Source organism: Fringilla coelebs, assembly GCF_963513975.1.
Source record: "Fringilla coelebs genome assembly, chromosome: 16".
In the NCBI taxonomy this organism is placed as follows: Eukaryota; Metazoa; Chordata; class Aves; order Passeriformes; family Fringillidae; genus Fringilla; species Fringilla coelebs.
The window spans coordinates 3,087,364-3,100,248 of record NC_140042.1 but is presented as its reverse complement, the minus strand read 5'-3'; the positions used below and the strand labels follow the sequence as shown (position 1 = coordinate 3,100,248).

Sequence of the window (12,885 nt, the reverse complement as noted above, 5' to 3'; positions counted from 1 at the left end):
GACAAAATTTTAAGTTACTGACACAAGGATGGAAAGGAGCAGCTCTGGGGCCCTGGTTCTGTGTAACACCATCCACCACAGATTTATGTCCAGCACATGCAGGAAAAAGAATTCAATCCTGTTTCTCTTTTTATCAGAGCATCAGAAAAGAGCAGCTGTAAGGGGCAGCCCTGCCTGGCCATGGGAAAAGCCAACTGTGATGGCCCCAGCTCTGTGTCTGTGGGGGCAATTCAGCTTCCTCACCTTCCTTTTAGCCAGGGAACTGTGGCCATTCCCAGTGCCACAGCAGCCCTGGGAAGCCCACAGAGCCCAGGCAGCACCAGCCCTGCTTCAGGTGCATGTTCAGGCAGTGCTGTATCATGTTTTTAAGTCCATAGTTCTGGATGTAAGAAGCACTTGGCATTTCATCAGATCCCAGTATTTGAATATTAAGTAAGAGATACTCAACCCATAACTGAGGCTGCCCAGCTCCTCCCAGAGAACACATTCACTACCAACTCCCTTTTCCCTGGGTGGCCTGCAGGAGAAATGCATAAATCCTCTGATGAACAGATCCAGGAAAGAGGAAGAGTGTCTGTTTCCTGAAGAGGAGATTTTCCCTCCAGATTAAACTACCTGTCACATCACCTCCCACTGCACCTGAGGCAGCAGAGCCCTGAGCCCACCCAGGGTCAATTTGAAGAGCCAAACTCCCCAAAGCAGGGAGGGAAAGCTGCTCCCTCATCCTGCCTTCAGCAAAGCCTTTGAGGTGCTTCAAGCCCTGGGGAGCGAAGGATTGGGGCAGGGTCTGCTGGGACCCATCAGCACTGCAAGGATGGGGCAGTAGCCAGCAGCTTGTTGAGAACCCACAGCACAAAACCTTTGTGCCATGGGCTCAACTCCATCCTCACCTTCTGCTGGAAACCACACTTGGAGGGCTTGGAGAGAAGGAGAACACGAGCCAGGGACACACCATGGAAACCTGAAAGTTGGAATGAAAGGGCAGAGGCAGATCCACGGGCTCCAGGCTGATGGATGGCACCAGGGAAGCTGCAGCAGGGGTGAATCGTTGCCCCTGCCCTGCCTCCAAAGCTTCCCTTCCAAAGGAGCAGCATTTACTCAGCAGCTCCCACAGCCACACTCAACTCTTCCAGCTGGAATAACACAGCAAGGCCACTGACCCACCTGGCCCTGGCTCAGCTCCTTTCCCACAGCAGTAATGGTGCCTTAGAGGGGTGAAACACCTCTCAAACAGTTTCTCAGAGCTACTTCAGCCACTCCAAGTCAAGGCTAGGAGTTTCAGCACAAGGATTTGGTGGCAGGATGCTGCTCTCCTGCAGTTTAATGTACTTAGAGAGATTCCACCCAGAAAATTTGCCCAGGGGCTCCAACACACTCCTGCAAGGTCTGGAGGTGCTATTGGGAAAAAAACCAAGCTACATCATTTGCAACAGCAGCTTAAAGAAGGGGGGAAATAATTAAAGGCAAAAGGTACAAAGCCCAAAGTGCAATTTATTGACAAGTTTCAGATATAAAAAGGCTCAGCATCTCTGCTCCTCATGGTTTGGATGTCTGAGCTCTTCCAAGGTACCTCCACCCACCAGTTTAGAGCTGTGTCATGCTTCATCTTCAGAAGTTGAAGTCTTGCTTCTCTACTGAGAAATCATACAGCCCATCTTGGCCAGTCTGGGGCTCCAGGTTTATATTCTCCTCCTCGGAAAATGATAGAAATTACTTACAGGATCTGCATTTGAATAAACCTAAGCTTTTACAGCAACTGTTTTAGTCTTGTTTTAAAAATCCTGTTAAGTTCAGCTTGACTGAAACAGAACTCCTGGAGACCAGGCCAAGGCTTCCTGCTCCTTGCAGCACCCCGAAGCTGCAGTGTCCCTGCAGCCCACACACAAAAGCAGCCAAGCCTTTGGGCTCAGACTCCAGAAGCAAAAGGAAATAAAAGTGGCTGCAGTGGTAGAGCTCACTGAAATTAAATGGTCTGCTTGGAACAGCAACAAGCCAGGACTGCTCAGGGAGATGTTCCCCTGGCATCCAGCCCCTCCAGCCAGAGCTGGTGTGGAGAATTTCCTCCACACCCTCTCACAGGGACACCCCACAGACCTGGCAAAGGACTAAACCAGACCTTTGCCCCCTGCTGCAGCTCACACCCAAACTGAGCCACAGTTCCAAGGTCTGCCAGACCTCTAAGCCTCTTTCACTGATGTTTTCCCATCTGCAAGTCTAAGGCTAGGACCAAACATGGCATCTGTGACAGTCATTGGACTCTTGCAGCTCCTAGCTGGTGTCCTATCCTCTTTTTCCATAGATTCCTTACCATGAGAAGGGTCAAGTAATCCAAATGCAACCTGAGCACTGTTATCAGCTGAGTAGGAGGCTGCCATTCATAGTGACAAGCCAGCTCAGCTCTGAAGGAGGAAACTTCTCCACATTTGGTATTCATATCAGTAACTGCAGTAACTCCAGCTGATGCCAGTTTAAATTCCAGCAGCAAGATGCTATCAAGGCATCCATGTCTGTTGTCCAGCTCATTGGCTGACAACTTGGAGCTTTCACAGACCTTTAAAAGCAGCTGGAAGAAGCTGCAAGGACTACTCTGGTCATGTGGAAGTCTTCTCTAAAAATCTTTTCCTGTATCCTTAAACTCTGTCCTTCATTCCAGTGTGTAACAGGTTCACATTTTCAGCTGAGAAACAGCAAGAGCTCACATACCTCACCAGAAAAGTATTTCTCTATGATGTCCAGGGCAGCTCTGTAGACCATGTCATTCTCATGGTTCTGCAAGTCCTCAATTTTCTCCAGACCATCAAGTTCTTCCACCAGCAGACACAACTTCTCTGTCTCTCCCAGCTTCTCAGCTGCCTGTGACATCGGAAAGTCAGGTAGGAAAACAGAACATCAGTAACAGGTCTGAGATGGTCTTTTCTGTAATTACAACCCTGATCTACAAGTCAAAGGCTCACAATCCCTGAATTTATGGTCCCTTCCTGATGCCAGGGATGTGCCTGTGGAATACCAGTCTCTGCTGGGGGCTGCCAGCCAAACCAGGGAGCAGGGGATGAAGAGAAGAGCAGCACTTTGGGAACTCAATCTTGCCAAGCCCTTTAGACAACCCAAGGGTATCCAAGACAAATTTAGACAACATGAAGTCTCTCTTACTCCAAAAATCAACAGTCATTGTTCTAACCACACAACGTGAGCATTTGGCTCACTCCTTGCTGCTCTTTGGGAGAAGGAAGTCAAAAAATGAGACCTTATCAGGAAGGGATTAAAATGGCAACCAGGATGAGCAGATCTCACCAGAAAGAGATTTGAAATGGCATCCAGGATGATCAGGATGGTTTTGCTGTCTTTGACCAAAAGCAGGTTGAGCAGAGGTTTGAGGACCCCGGAACGGACGAGCTCCACCACCTGATCTACTGTTGCTCCAGTTGTGAAGTTGGCCACTACCCACACAGCCTCCTTCTGAGCCTTGAAATCACCCTGGAAAAGCAGCACAGCAAAGGCATTCCCAAGCTTTAGTATCCTCTAGGATGAGTGTGAGGCCAGGATAACCATTTCCCTTTTATGCAGCTTTCCCTGCCCCTTTGGGTGATGCATAGACACCTGGCAGAGGTGCCAAGGGCAGCTCCAGGATGTGCTTCCATGCAGGTGTACCAACAAATTGGGATGCTCAGTCTGTCCCAAGGATCTCAACAGCTCTGAAACAGCCTGCTCAGGTGGCTCTGGGACCAAGTGCTTCACAAATGAGCCATCCCAGGCCTCCTGAACCCCACATCCCTCCCTCAGCAGCCCTGTGCTCATCTCTCACCTTGTCGAGCAGCTCCACCAAAGGTGGCAATAACCCACAGGTAATGATCTGTTGGATCTGGTGGGAAGGCCCTGCTGCAATGTTGCTGAGGGTCCATGCTGCTTCCTTCTGGATCACTGCCTTGCTGTGCCTCAGCAGCCTGGGCAGGACAGTCAGGGCACCAGCATCAATGGCATCCTGGGTCTGGTGGTCTGTGCCTGTGACCACATTCCCAATGGCACGGAGAGCTGGAGTCTAGACAGAGATTAGAGGAGAGTAGGAGAGTCCTTACCTCAGGGGATGCATGTCAGAAAGCCCAGCAAGATCCCTCCCTAAGTGCTTGATCCGTCACACAAGGAGAGCATTGTGGGTGATGGCTTTTTATTTACAGCCCTGTCGTCCCTCGTTTGCTCTAAGCAGATTTAGAGCCTCCAGCCCCGGCCAGCAGAACAAGCAGTGGCTTGACAAGCAGGCAGTCAGCTCCACGGGCTGAGGGGGCAGCACACCACAGCTGCCACATGGAACAAGGGCACATGCCTTCCCTCTTCCCAGACCTTTCTACATTAAGGGACCACAGGGTGGAGATTCTGATTGTTCCCTACCATAACAATCAAATCTGGGCTGTCCATGAGTTCCACAAGCCTTGGGAGAATCCCTGTCTCCACCACAACTTGGATGCGATCATTGCAGCCATCAGTCAGGTAGGAAACAGCCCAGCAGGCGTCAGAGATGACATCCTTGTCCTCGTGCTGCAGGAGGATGACAAGGACTGGCAGAATCTTCTGCACAGCATCCAAGGGAGGGCAGGGGTTCTTGTTCCTGCACAGGTTTGACAGTGTCCAGGTGATGTTCCTCAGGAACCCAACCTGGAACACAAGGCAGGTGTAAGAACCTCACTGCCCCCAAGAGCCTCCCAGTCTGTGTTAGCCTGTGAAGGTTCTCACACACCAGAGACAGAACAGTGGGGCAGGAACCATTGTGAGAGGGCTGAGACAAACCACAGAGCAGCAGCAGCAAGCTTGAAAGGCAAGTTGAGCCCTTCCACATGCATATGCAAGCCTGCCTTGCACCAGTTTCATCTTATTCCTGGCCTGAGATAGTCAGAGCTGGGTAAGAAAGGCCAGGACGGAAGAAATCCCATTGACTTGGAGTGTCTGCTTGGCACCCCCAGCTTTGTGCACAGGCAGGGCCATAAAAGCAGTTTAGAGCAGGGTCTCATTCAATTACACAAACAGTTTGCTGGGTACAAGGCAGACAGTGGACTCACCCATCACCCAAGGGATTAAGAGCTGTTAAACCAAGAAAATGGAAGGTTATTTACTGGAGTTGCAGGTGACACCAGAGCCAGCAAGGGAGGAATCACATCACGGGCAATAAGAGCATCCCTGTAGATAGGGCCATCCCCTGGACAGATAAAAAGGGTTGGTCACTGCATCTGCCCAAGTCACAAGACAGCCAACATCAAACAGCAATCTGACCTGCAGGGCCAGGGCTGGGTGACCCACCAGCCACACACCACTAGGCATTCCAAGGTGGGAAGGATTTACTGGGCAGACTGGAGTGCCAGCAGGCCAACCAGGCATGACCCATTCTGTTCCCCCTATGGTGGCATTAGAGGGTTAAACCACCCCAGGAGGACAGAGTCTTGCCCTTGGCTTTGGCCAAAATCTTCTTGCAGAGCCAACACAGGATCTCAGAGGCTGCCCAGGCAGCACTAAGGGGATGAGGGGTTATGGGGTTCAATAGGGGCAGCAGCTCAGAGACCAAGCTGCAGGAAGAGGAGCCCTAGTGCTTTATCTCCCCAGCAGAATCACAGAATATTCCAAGTTCGAAGGGGCCCACAAGGACCATCAAGCCCCTGGCTCAGTCAGGGACATCCAAATGCCCCTCCAGGTCTCCTCACCTGCAATGTTGCCCAGGGCCCACACCGACTGCTCACTGATGTGCATGTGTGGGGAGGACAGCAGGGAGATGAAGGCTGGGATGGCCCCTCCCTCCACCACGGCCCTGGTGTGCTCCGAGGTGCCAGAGGCAATGTTGGTCAGTGCCCAGGCTGCCTCAAACTGCAGGGCAACGTTGTCAGCACGGCCCAGGAATTCCACCATCCTGGGAATGATGCCCAGCTCAATGATCTGATTGATGGGGGGGTCCTTGTGCTTGGACAGGAGTCTCCTGTGAGAGAGGACACAGCACAGCCAGCCATGAGGAACCCTGCGTGGTGCCACTACAGCCCACAGCCCTGTGTCCCCACCCTTGTGGGGACAGCCCTGCTCAGCACTGACCCTTCACAGAGCCAGGCTCTCCAGTTTGTCCTCCCCAAGCATCTGGCACTCTATTTCTTGTGGGATCCAATGTAATTCCTGGCACAGCACAGGCACAGGAAGGGGCAGCACAGCCAACCCCTTGGTTGGGTTCATGCAGGACTGTGAGCCAAGCACAGCCCAGAGGCCACAGAACAGGCACCAGCTGAGATCCCCATGAGCATTTTGGGTTACCAGGCTCCTTCTCCCTTTGCCATCTCTCAAGAGAGCTCCTCAAACAGGAACTTGCAGCCTTCTGGCTCCAGCAGCTGGGCACATACCTGGTGGCCTGGGTGGCAAGCAGCTGCATCTGGGTGTCTTCCCCATTCACGGCTTCCAGGATCTCCTCCAAGGAGGGCTGAATAATCTGTGTCACAGGGAGTGATTCAGAGTCAGCTGGGGAGCTGGGACTCCCTCTGGTTTAATCTCAGCAGTCAATCAGCTGTCTAGACCCAGCTCAGTCACCACTTCATATCTAAGCAGTGTCTATTCTTTATGCAACACAGTTTCGAGATGAGGCAGAGGAAGACAATCCACAAAAGCCTTCAAGGCAACTAATGCTTGTAATCAAGCAGTGAAAGAGTCACTGACACCATAATGGGCTGTGAGCTCAGTAATTACCCCTGGCTGTGCAGGGAGCCAGACAGGAGCAGCTCCCAGCGAGCCAGAGCACTAGCCTGTTCTACCTGCCATCAAGGGAGGCCAGCAGGACATCATCACCATGAAAATTGCACTGACAAAAACCAGGCAGTCTGAAACACTCCCCAGCACTGGGCATGGAGACCAGGAATGGCACCAGCTACTTAAATCAAGTCACCCCAGCTGGAGTTGATAATGGCCCAAGTAAGGGATGATTCCTGCTGCACTGATCCTACCCAGGTAAAGAGCACCTAGCACTCACCACCTCAGCTGCTCTGTCTTGTCCCAGAGATGGATTTTCCTCCTTCACAGTAATGGAAATGTTTCTGCGCTTCAGGATCTGCTCATCCTTCTTGGCCTTTCTCAGCTCAACGCTCACCTCCACCCTCTGCCTCCGCAGGGTCTGGGGGGAAGAAGAACAGCATCCCACTCATGTCTGCATTGTCCCATTCCCCAGGGAGTTTATCCCTGCAGCCCTCTGCCCCAGGTTTCCCACAGGAGGAGTGGGGAGCCAGCACCTCCTCACCGTGGCCTGGAGGGTGATGTAGGAGTTGGGACAGAGGAAGGCTCTCCCTCAGTGCCTCCCAAGGACATGGGCTGCTGGATGAACCAGCAACCAGTGGGGTTTTTATAAGTAGGTTTTCTGAACCTGAAAGGCAAACCCTCATCTCCTCTACTGCCTTAAATCAAGCTGACAGATCCTACATCTGACATCCCATACCAGCCCCAACTCCACAGGGATAACTGCTGTGGAGAGCTCAGCAGCCTGGGGCTGAGCCATCTCCCCTCCCCAGCCACACACCCAAAACTCACATGCCCCCTCGCCTGTGCCACCATGCTCCTTGCAGCCCAGCCAGCCCCACACCACACCCCAAGAGCCACCCAAACATCCCAGCAGAAGGTATCCAGAGCCATTCCCCTGCTCCCTCACACAGGTAGATTGGGTCCCACAGACCTTGGGAAGCCCCTCCATCAGCTCCTGCCAACAGTGAGCTCTGCTGGGGTCAGAGTGCTGGCACAGACAGGGGGGTACTCACAGTTTCATCCTTGCCCTTGTTCTTGAACAACTTCATGTGCTGGCTGTGCTTCCTGACTGGCATCTTGGCAGAGTTGAGAGAGGTGCTGGAGCCCTCACGTGCTCTTGGGGGTCAGCACAGAGCAGGGTCAGGTCACAGCTGCCCAGAACCGTCCACTGCCAGCCACTGAGGGGGCTGGGACCCTCCAACTCCCACCAGCAGCCTGGGCCACACATTTCTACCCCACACTCCCAGCAAGGGAGACACTGGAGATCCCCTGCCCCAAGCAGGGCTTGGTAGCATCCTCACACACTGCAGCTGAGCCACTGAACTAAATACAAGCACAAACTACCACTTAATATCAGGCTACAAAAATTACAGCTGCTGCAATCCCAGGAGGAAGCCAGACACAGACACCCTATGGTGACAGGAACACCCCCTTCCTCCAGCCCTCATCCTGGGGCTTTTGCATTTACTGGGACACACAAGCCTGGCAAAGCCTCTTGCCTCCAAAAGGAGCAGCTCAAGGTCTCCTTTTTAAGGATACACAGCCACATCTAAGCCTCTCTCACTCCACCACAGAGCCCAACCTGGCTTCCTCCACCTGCACCCCAACTAGGAAAGGCCCACAGTCACATGCAGGGACACAAAGTGATTAAGTGCAGCTGATCAAAAAAAAAGTTCTGGAAACCCAGCAACTATTACAGGCTGCCAGGGGAACATCATGAAATAGGGACAGGTCAAAATAATTTCTAAGTACCTCCGAGCAAAAGGCAAAGATATACACACAAATAAACCAAGACCTGGCATTCAGACAGCTTTTGTCAGAAAAGCAAGGCTTCCAGCCAGCATTAAGGGAGATGTTTTCAGAGCAGACACCATCATGGGACCCCTAAACTGAGGCCATGCATCAGCATGCTCAGGGGCTGATCCCACACAGATGGTGCCTCCTCTCCTCCCCTCCAGGCTTACAGCCAACACCTGCAGCTCAGAGCAGCTTCCAAGGGCTCCCTCACACCACCCTTTTAAGTTCAAGGTTTTGGTGTTTTTCTCATTCTGTCTCCCTGTTTCCTGTCCCAGTAACCAAGGTCAGGCACCAGCAGCATCAGCTCCTTTCCCAGACACCCAGCTGCAGAGCTCCTCCAGCTTCTAGAATGGCCAGGCTGAGCCACCCTCTGGCTCAATCCACCATCCCCCACAGCCTTAATCCCAATCAAACATCAAGGCCTGCTCCAGCCTCCCCTCCTCTCTTCCCCAAACACCCCAGAAAGCCTCTTCTTTTGGGGGAAGCTTTCTCCACTCCATCCCAGCAGAAGGGCAGCACAGGAAACCCACACCCCAAAGAGCCAGGAACCTCATAGTGGGGTATGAGAGACTAAACAACAACCCAGCACCCAAAAGGGGAAGGAAAGGTGAAAAACATCCCACTTACCCCAACTGTGCCTCATACCCCACTACTCTCAGGTGCCTCTTTTATTCCCCCCATGGGGCCACACACCCCCAGTTCCCCTCCACGATTGGCTCTTCCCAGGACAGCCCCTCATTATCTGCACCTGCTCCCTCACCTGGATGGATGGATGGATGGATGGATGGATGGATGGATGGATGGATGGATGGATGGATGGATGGATGGATGGATGGATGGATGGATGGATGGATGGATGGATGGATGGATGGATGGATGGATGGATGGATGGATGGATGGATGGATGGATGGATGGATGGATGGATGGATGGATGGATGGATGGATGGATGGATGGATGGATGGATGGATGGATGGATGGATGCTAGCTGTCTGTCTTCCTGTCTGGGCCACCACTCAACCCACAGATCCCCTCCCTACATTTATGCTTTGCCAGCTTTGGTCTTGTTTTTGGCCAAGACCCTTTGTGGGGGATGCCAGCCTGTACCTGGCAGTGTCCTGGGCTATGGGGGACAGTCTGGGCTCTGCCACCCCATCACTGTCAGGGCACAGGCACTCTGGGGTGACACTTTTTTGTCTGGGTAGCTTGGGGGTGGTGCTGCAGGCCAGGAGAGCACCTCCTCCTGTCAGAGGGACCCAGGACCAGGAGCCAGGCAGAATCAGCTGCACAGAGGTTGCAAGTGAGCCAAGACAGGATTAAGCAACGTGGAGCATCATCAGGCACTGAGCTGCTGGCTGGCACAGCAGGGAGGTGGCAAGGAGAGAAACCCAGCAAGAGCCCATTATCTCCATGAGTCCTTAAGCTTTTGGCCAGGAGCTGCTGGGCAGCTCACAAAGTGCTGTGTTCTGTGCCCGTGACAGTCTCCATCAGTCAGGAGATATTTTCATTTATGGAGCCCTTGCCCCAGTCCTGCTCTTGCTGCTCTGGCCAACAGGACAGCAGCTCCCTGACCCCCAAATAACCACTGCAGCAGGGCTTGGCTGCAGCACTGTGGGGACTTCTGGGGACCCTCCACACCATCACCCTTTCTAGCAAAGCCTCATAAAACCCTCTTGGTGTGTGCAGGGGTGCCAGCCTGGTCCTGCTGATGGGGAAGGGAGGAGCAGTGTTGCCCAAATGGGTAGAGAAAACAGCAATTATAATATTTAATTAAAACCTGACTTTAAATTACTGGACATCTTTTTGTATGAGGGAGATGGGGAACAAAGACAGAGCTGCAGGAAGGTGATGCTGGGATGCAGATGGGAACTGCACCCCCCCCCCACCCCTGGAGGGGGTCTGCAGTTTCCAGCCATGCACACAGAGCCATTCCAATCCAAATTATAAGAATTCAGGGAATAACTAGTATTGCCCAGCATGGAAATACCTATGGAGACACACTGTGCAATACCCTGGCTGGTTAAAGTCCTGGATTCAAGTCCTGGGGTCACACCAATTCTGCATTTCAAAGCAAATAAAATGAGTTGTACACAGCCTTATGTGGAAGGTGAGAGGGGAGGTTTGAGAAAAGACCTTCAGATAAATCTGTTGTTTGTAGGCATTAAAATGCCAGTTGTGCTAATCCTGGCTGCTGTGATTTTAAGCTTCAAGTGCCACTGGTTGCATTATCTTGTTTCTTGGCTGCTTGAGACAGGAAAATTACATTTCAATTGCTTTTTAATTCAACTTAATCTGGTGCAAAAGTTAGCGTGCACCCTCTAATTTTGTTTTCTGAGCGGTTTGTTTCCACTAATTCCTAATCAGCCAACACTAAATCAAAACAGGCCTGGCTCAAGCTGAAATAGATGAGTCCCCACAACCTTGCCAAGCAATTTAATTAAATTGGCTTAAAATCACACCCCAAGGTAAGTGGGGGCAGCCTCCTGCACAGGCCAGCCCCCAGCTTTTGGTCCCCTGCCTGCAGAGCTCTCACCCAAGGTGCTGCAGGATGTGAATGTGAAATCAAGGCTGGGAGAAGTTTGTGGTTATCTCAGGCTGCTCTTTTTCTCCCTGCTCCTTCCATTCCCTCTCCACCTGCCAAGCACAATCAGCCCCATCCTTTTCAGTTCCCTGTCACTTCCAGCACACAGAGGGAGGGGATGGGGAGAGAAAAAACACGTGTAATGGATGAACATCCCTCTGCTTGTCCTTCACTCTGGTCCCTGATGTCATGAGAGGTGGCACTGCCATGCATTTGACCCCAGGAGCAGGCTGAGGATGAGGGGGGTGGATTTGAACCTGTGCTGAGGACACAGAGAGATCAATATTTTCCAAATGGGGAAGGGAACAACCACTGGAGGAAAGAAAAGTTTTGGGTTTCAGCATAATAAGAAAGTATCACAGCTAATGGAGAAGAAAGGAGATAAAACCCTAAATCTACATGACAGTGTCCCCTGAGCTCAGCCTTGTGTGCTCAAGCTGAAAATCCACATTGTGACAGGTATGAGAAGCTGTGGTTCCAGTGCAGGGGTTTTTTTGAGGCTGTTCTCCCCTACTCTGCCACCCTTCACCCCACACCGCACCTCAGTGAGGCTCTGACTGGGGGAGATTTGAAAACACTCATTTTTAACCCTGAGAGAAAATCCCTGATTTCCCCTCCTGTGTTTTTCATGTTTCTTGCATGGATTTACCCTCACTGCATGTGGAGAAAGGTACTGGTCAGGGAAGCTGTCGGTGTGTGGCATCTCTGTGGTGGGGAGAGACGAGGCAGGAACACCCTGGGGTCCATCCTGGGGTGCTGCACAGGCACAGCAACCCCTCTGGGAGAGGAGAGCCTCAGCTGGATGGAGGGGAGCAGAGGGAGGGGTCCCTGCCAGCCCCTGAACGCTGCTCTCACACAACGTCCTCTCTGTCAGCAACAGTGCAGCTCCATTAAATGAACACCAACAAATTAATTTCACTTATTAGTTACACTAACACCAAGAAAATATCCATGTGGGTTCCTGAAACAGCTGATGATGTAACTGCTGGTGGTCTATAAAATCATGATGTATCCTGAACTGGAAGACACCCACAAGGATCAGACAGACTCCTGGACAGACACCCCAGCAATCCCACCCTGTGCCTGAGAGCATTGTCCAAACCCTCCTGGAGCTCAGGCAGCCTTGGGGCTGGGACCATTCCCTGGGGAGCCTGGGCAGTGCCTGACCACCCTCTGGGGGAAGAACCTTTCTTTGATATCCAGCCTAAATCTCCCTGACACAGCTTTATGCCTTCGTGGATGTGCAGCATTCCTAAGTGTGGCAGGGATGGAGCCTAGAAATTCCTCCTTGTTCAGTTGGGATCCTTTCCCCTGGCTCACAATCTGTGAGGGAGGCAGTGCTAACTCCACAGGCTGCACAGGTCCCTCCTGGGGTGGCAGAGGTCGGGCAGCTTGTGACCTCCCAGCAGCAGCCACCGCTTCTTGTCAGAGCCATGGTTGGTGCCGCCCCTGGGGCAGAGCCGGCTCGGCGCCGCTGTGTGCCAGGCACGGAACAGGCACGGAACAATGACAGCCCCCATCTGCTACAGCCTGCCTAATCAGGACATGCAGAAGGTGGGAGAAGGGATTTATTGTTATCTCTGCCTTGCTGCTGAGCTGGAGGCAAAGCTGAGCACTGCAGCTGGATTTTCTGAGGCTGAAGGTTCAGTTTGTGGTTTCCCTTAATTTAGTGGAGCAGCCTTAAAAATGTGGTCCTGCTTTTCTGCCCCTGTTCCTCTGCAGCCAGGGAGCCATGGGCACGTGTCAGTTCAGAGAATCATGAAT

At 52.3% G+C, this 12,885-nt stretch overlaps 1 protein-coding gene across 1 annotated transcript; it reads right to left on the bottom strand.

Annotated features, from left to right (window-relative positions):
• Positions 1–1,608: 1,608 nt before the first annotated feature.
• Positions 1,609–12,641, bottom strand: KPNA7 (karyopherin subunit alpha 7; the record flags this gene model as incomplete). The annotated part of the gene is made up of 12 exons (XM_084216247.1): positions 1,609–1,689; positions 2,704–2,853; positions 3,292–3,474; positions 3,803–4,036; positions 4,384–4,647; positions 5,103–5,185; positions 5,685–5,953; positions 6,363–6,448; positions 6,983–7,123; positions 7,758–7,860; positions 8,309–8,351; positions 12,467–12,641. 12 exons carry the CDS (start codon positions 12,639–12,641, stop codon positions 1,609–1,611), a joined length of 1,812 nt encoding a protein of 603 aa, XP_084072373.1.
• Between the last annotated feature and the right edge of the window lie 244 nt (positions 12,642–12,885).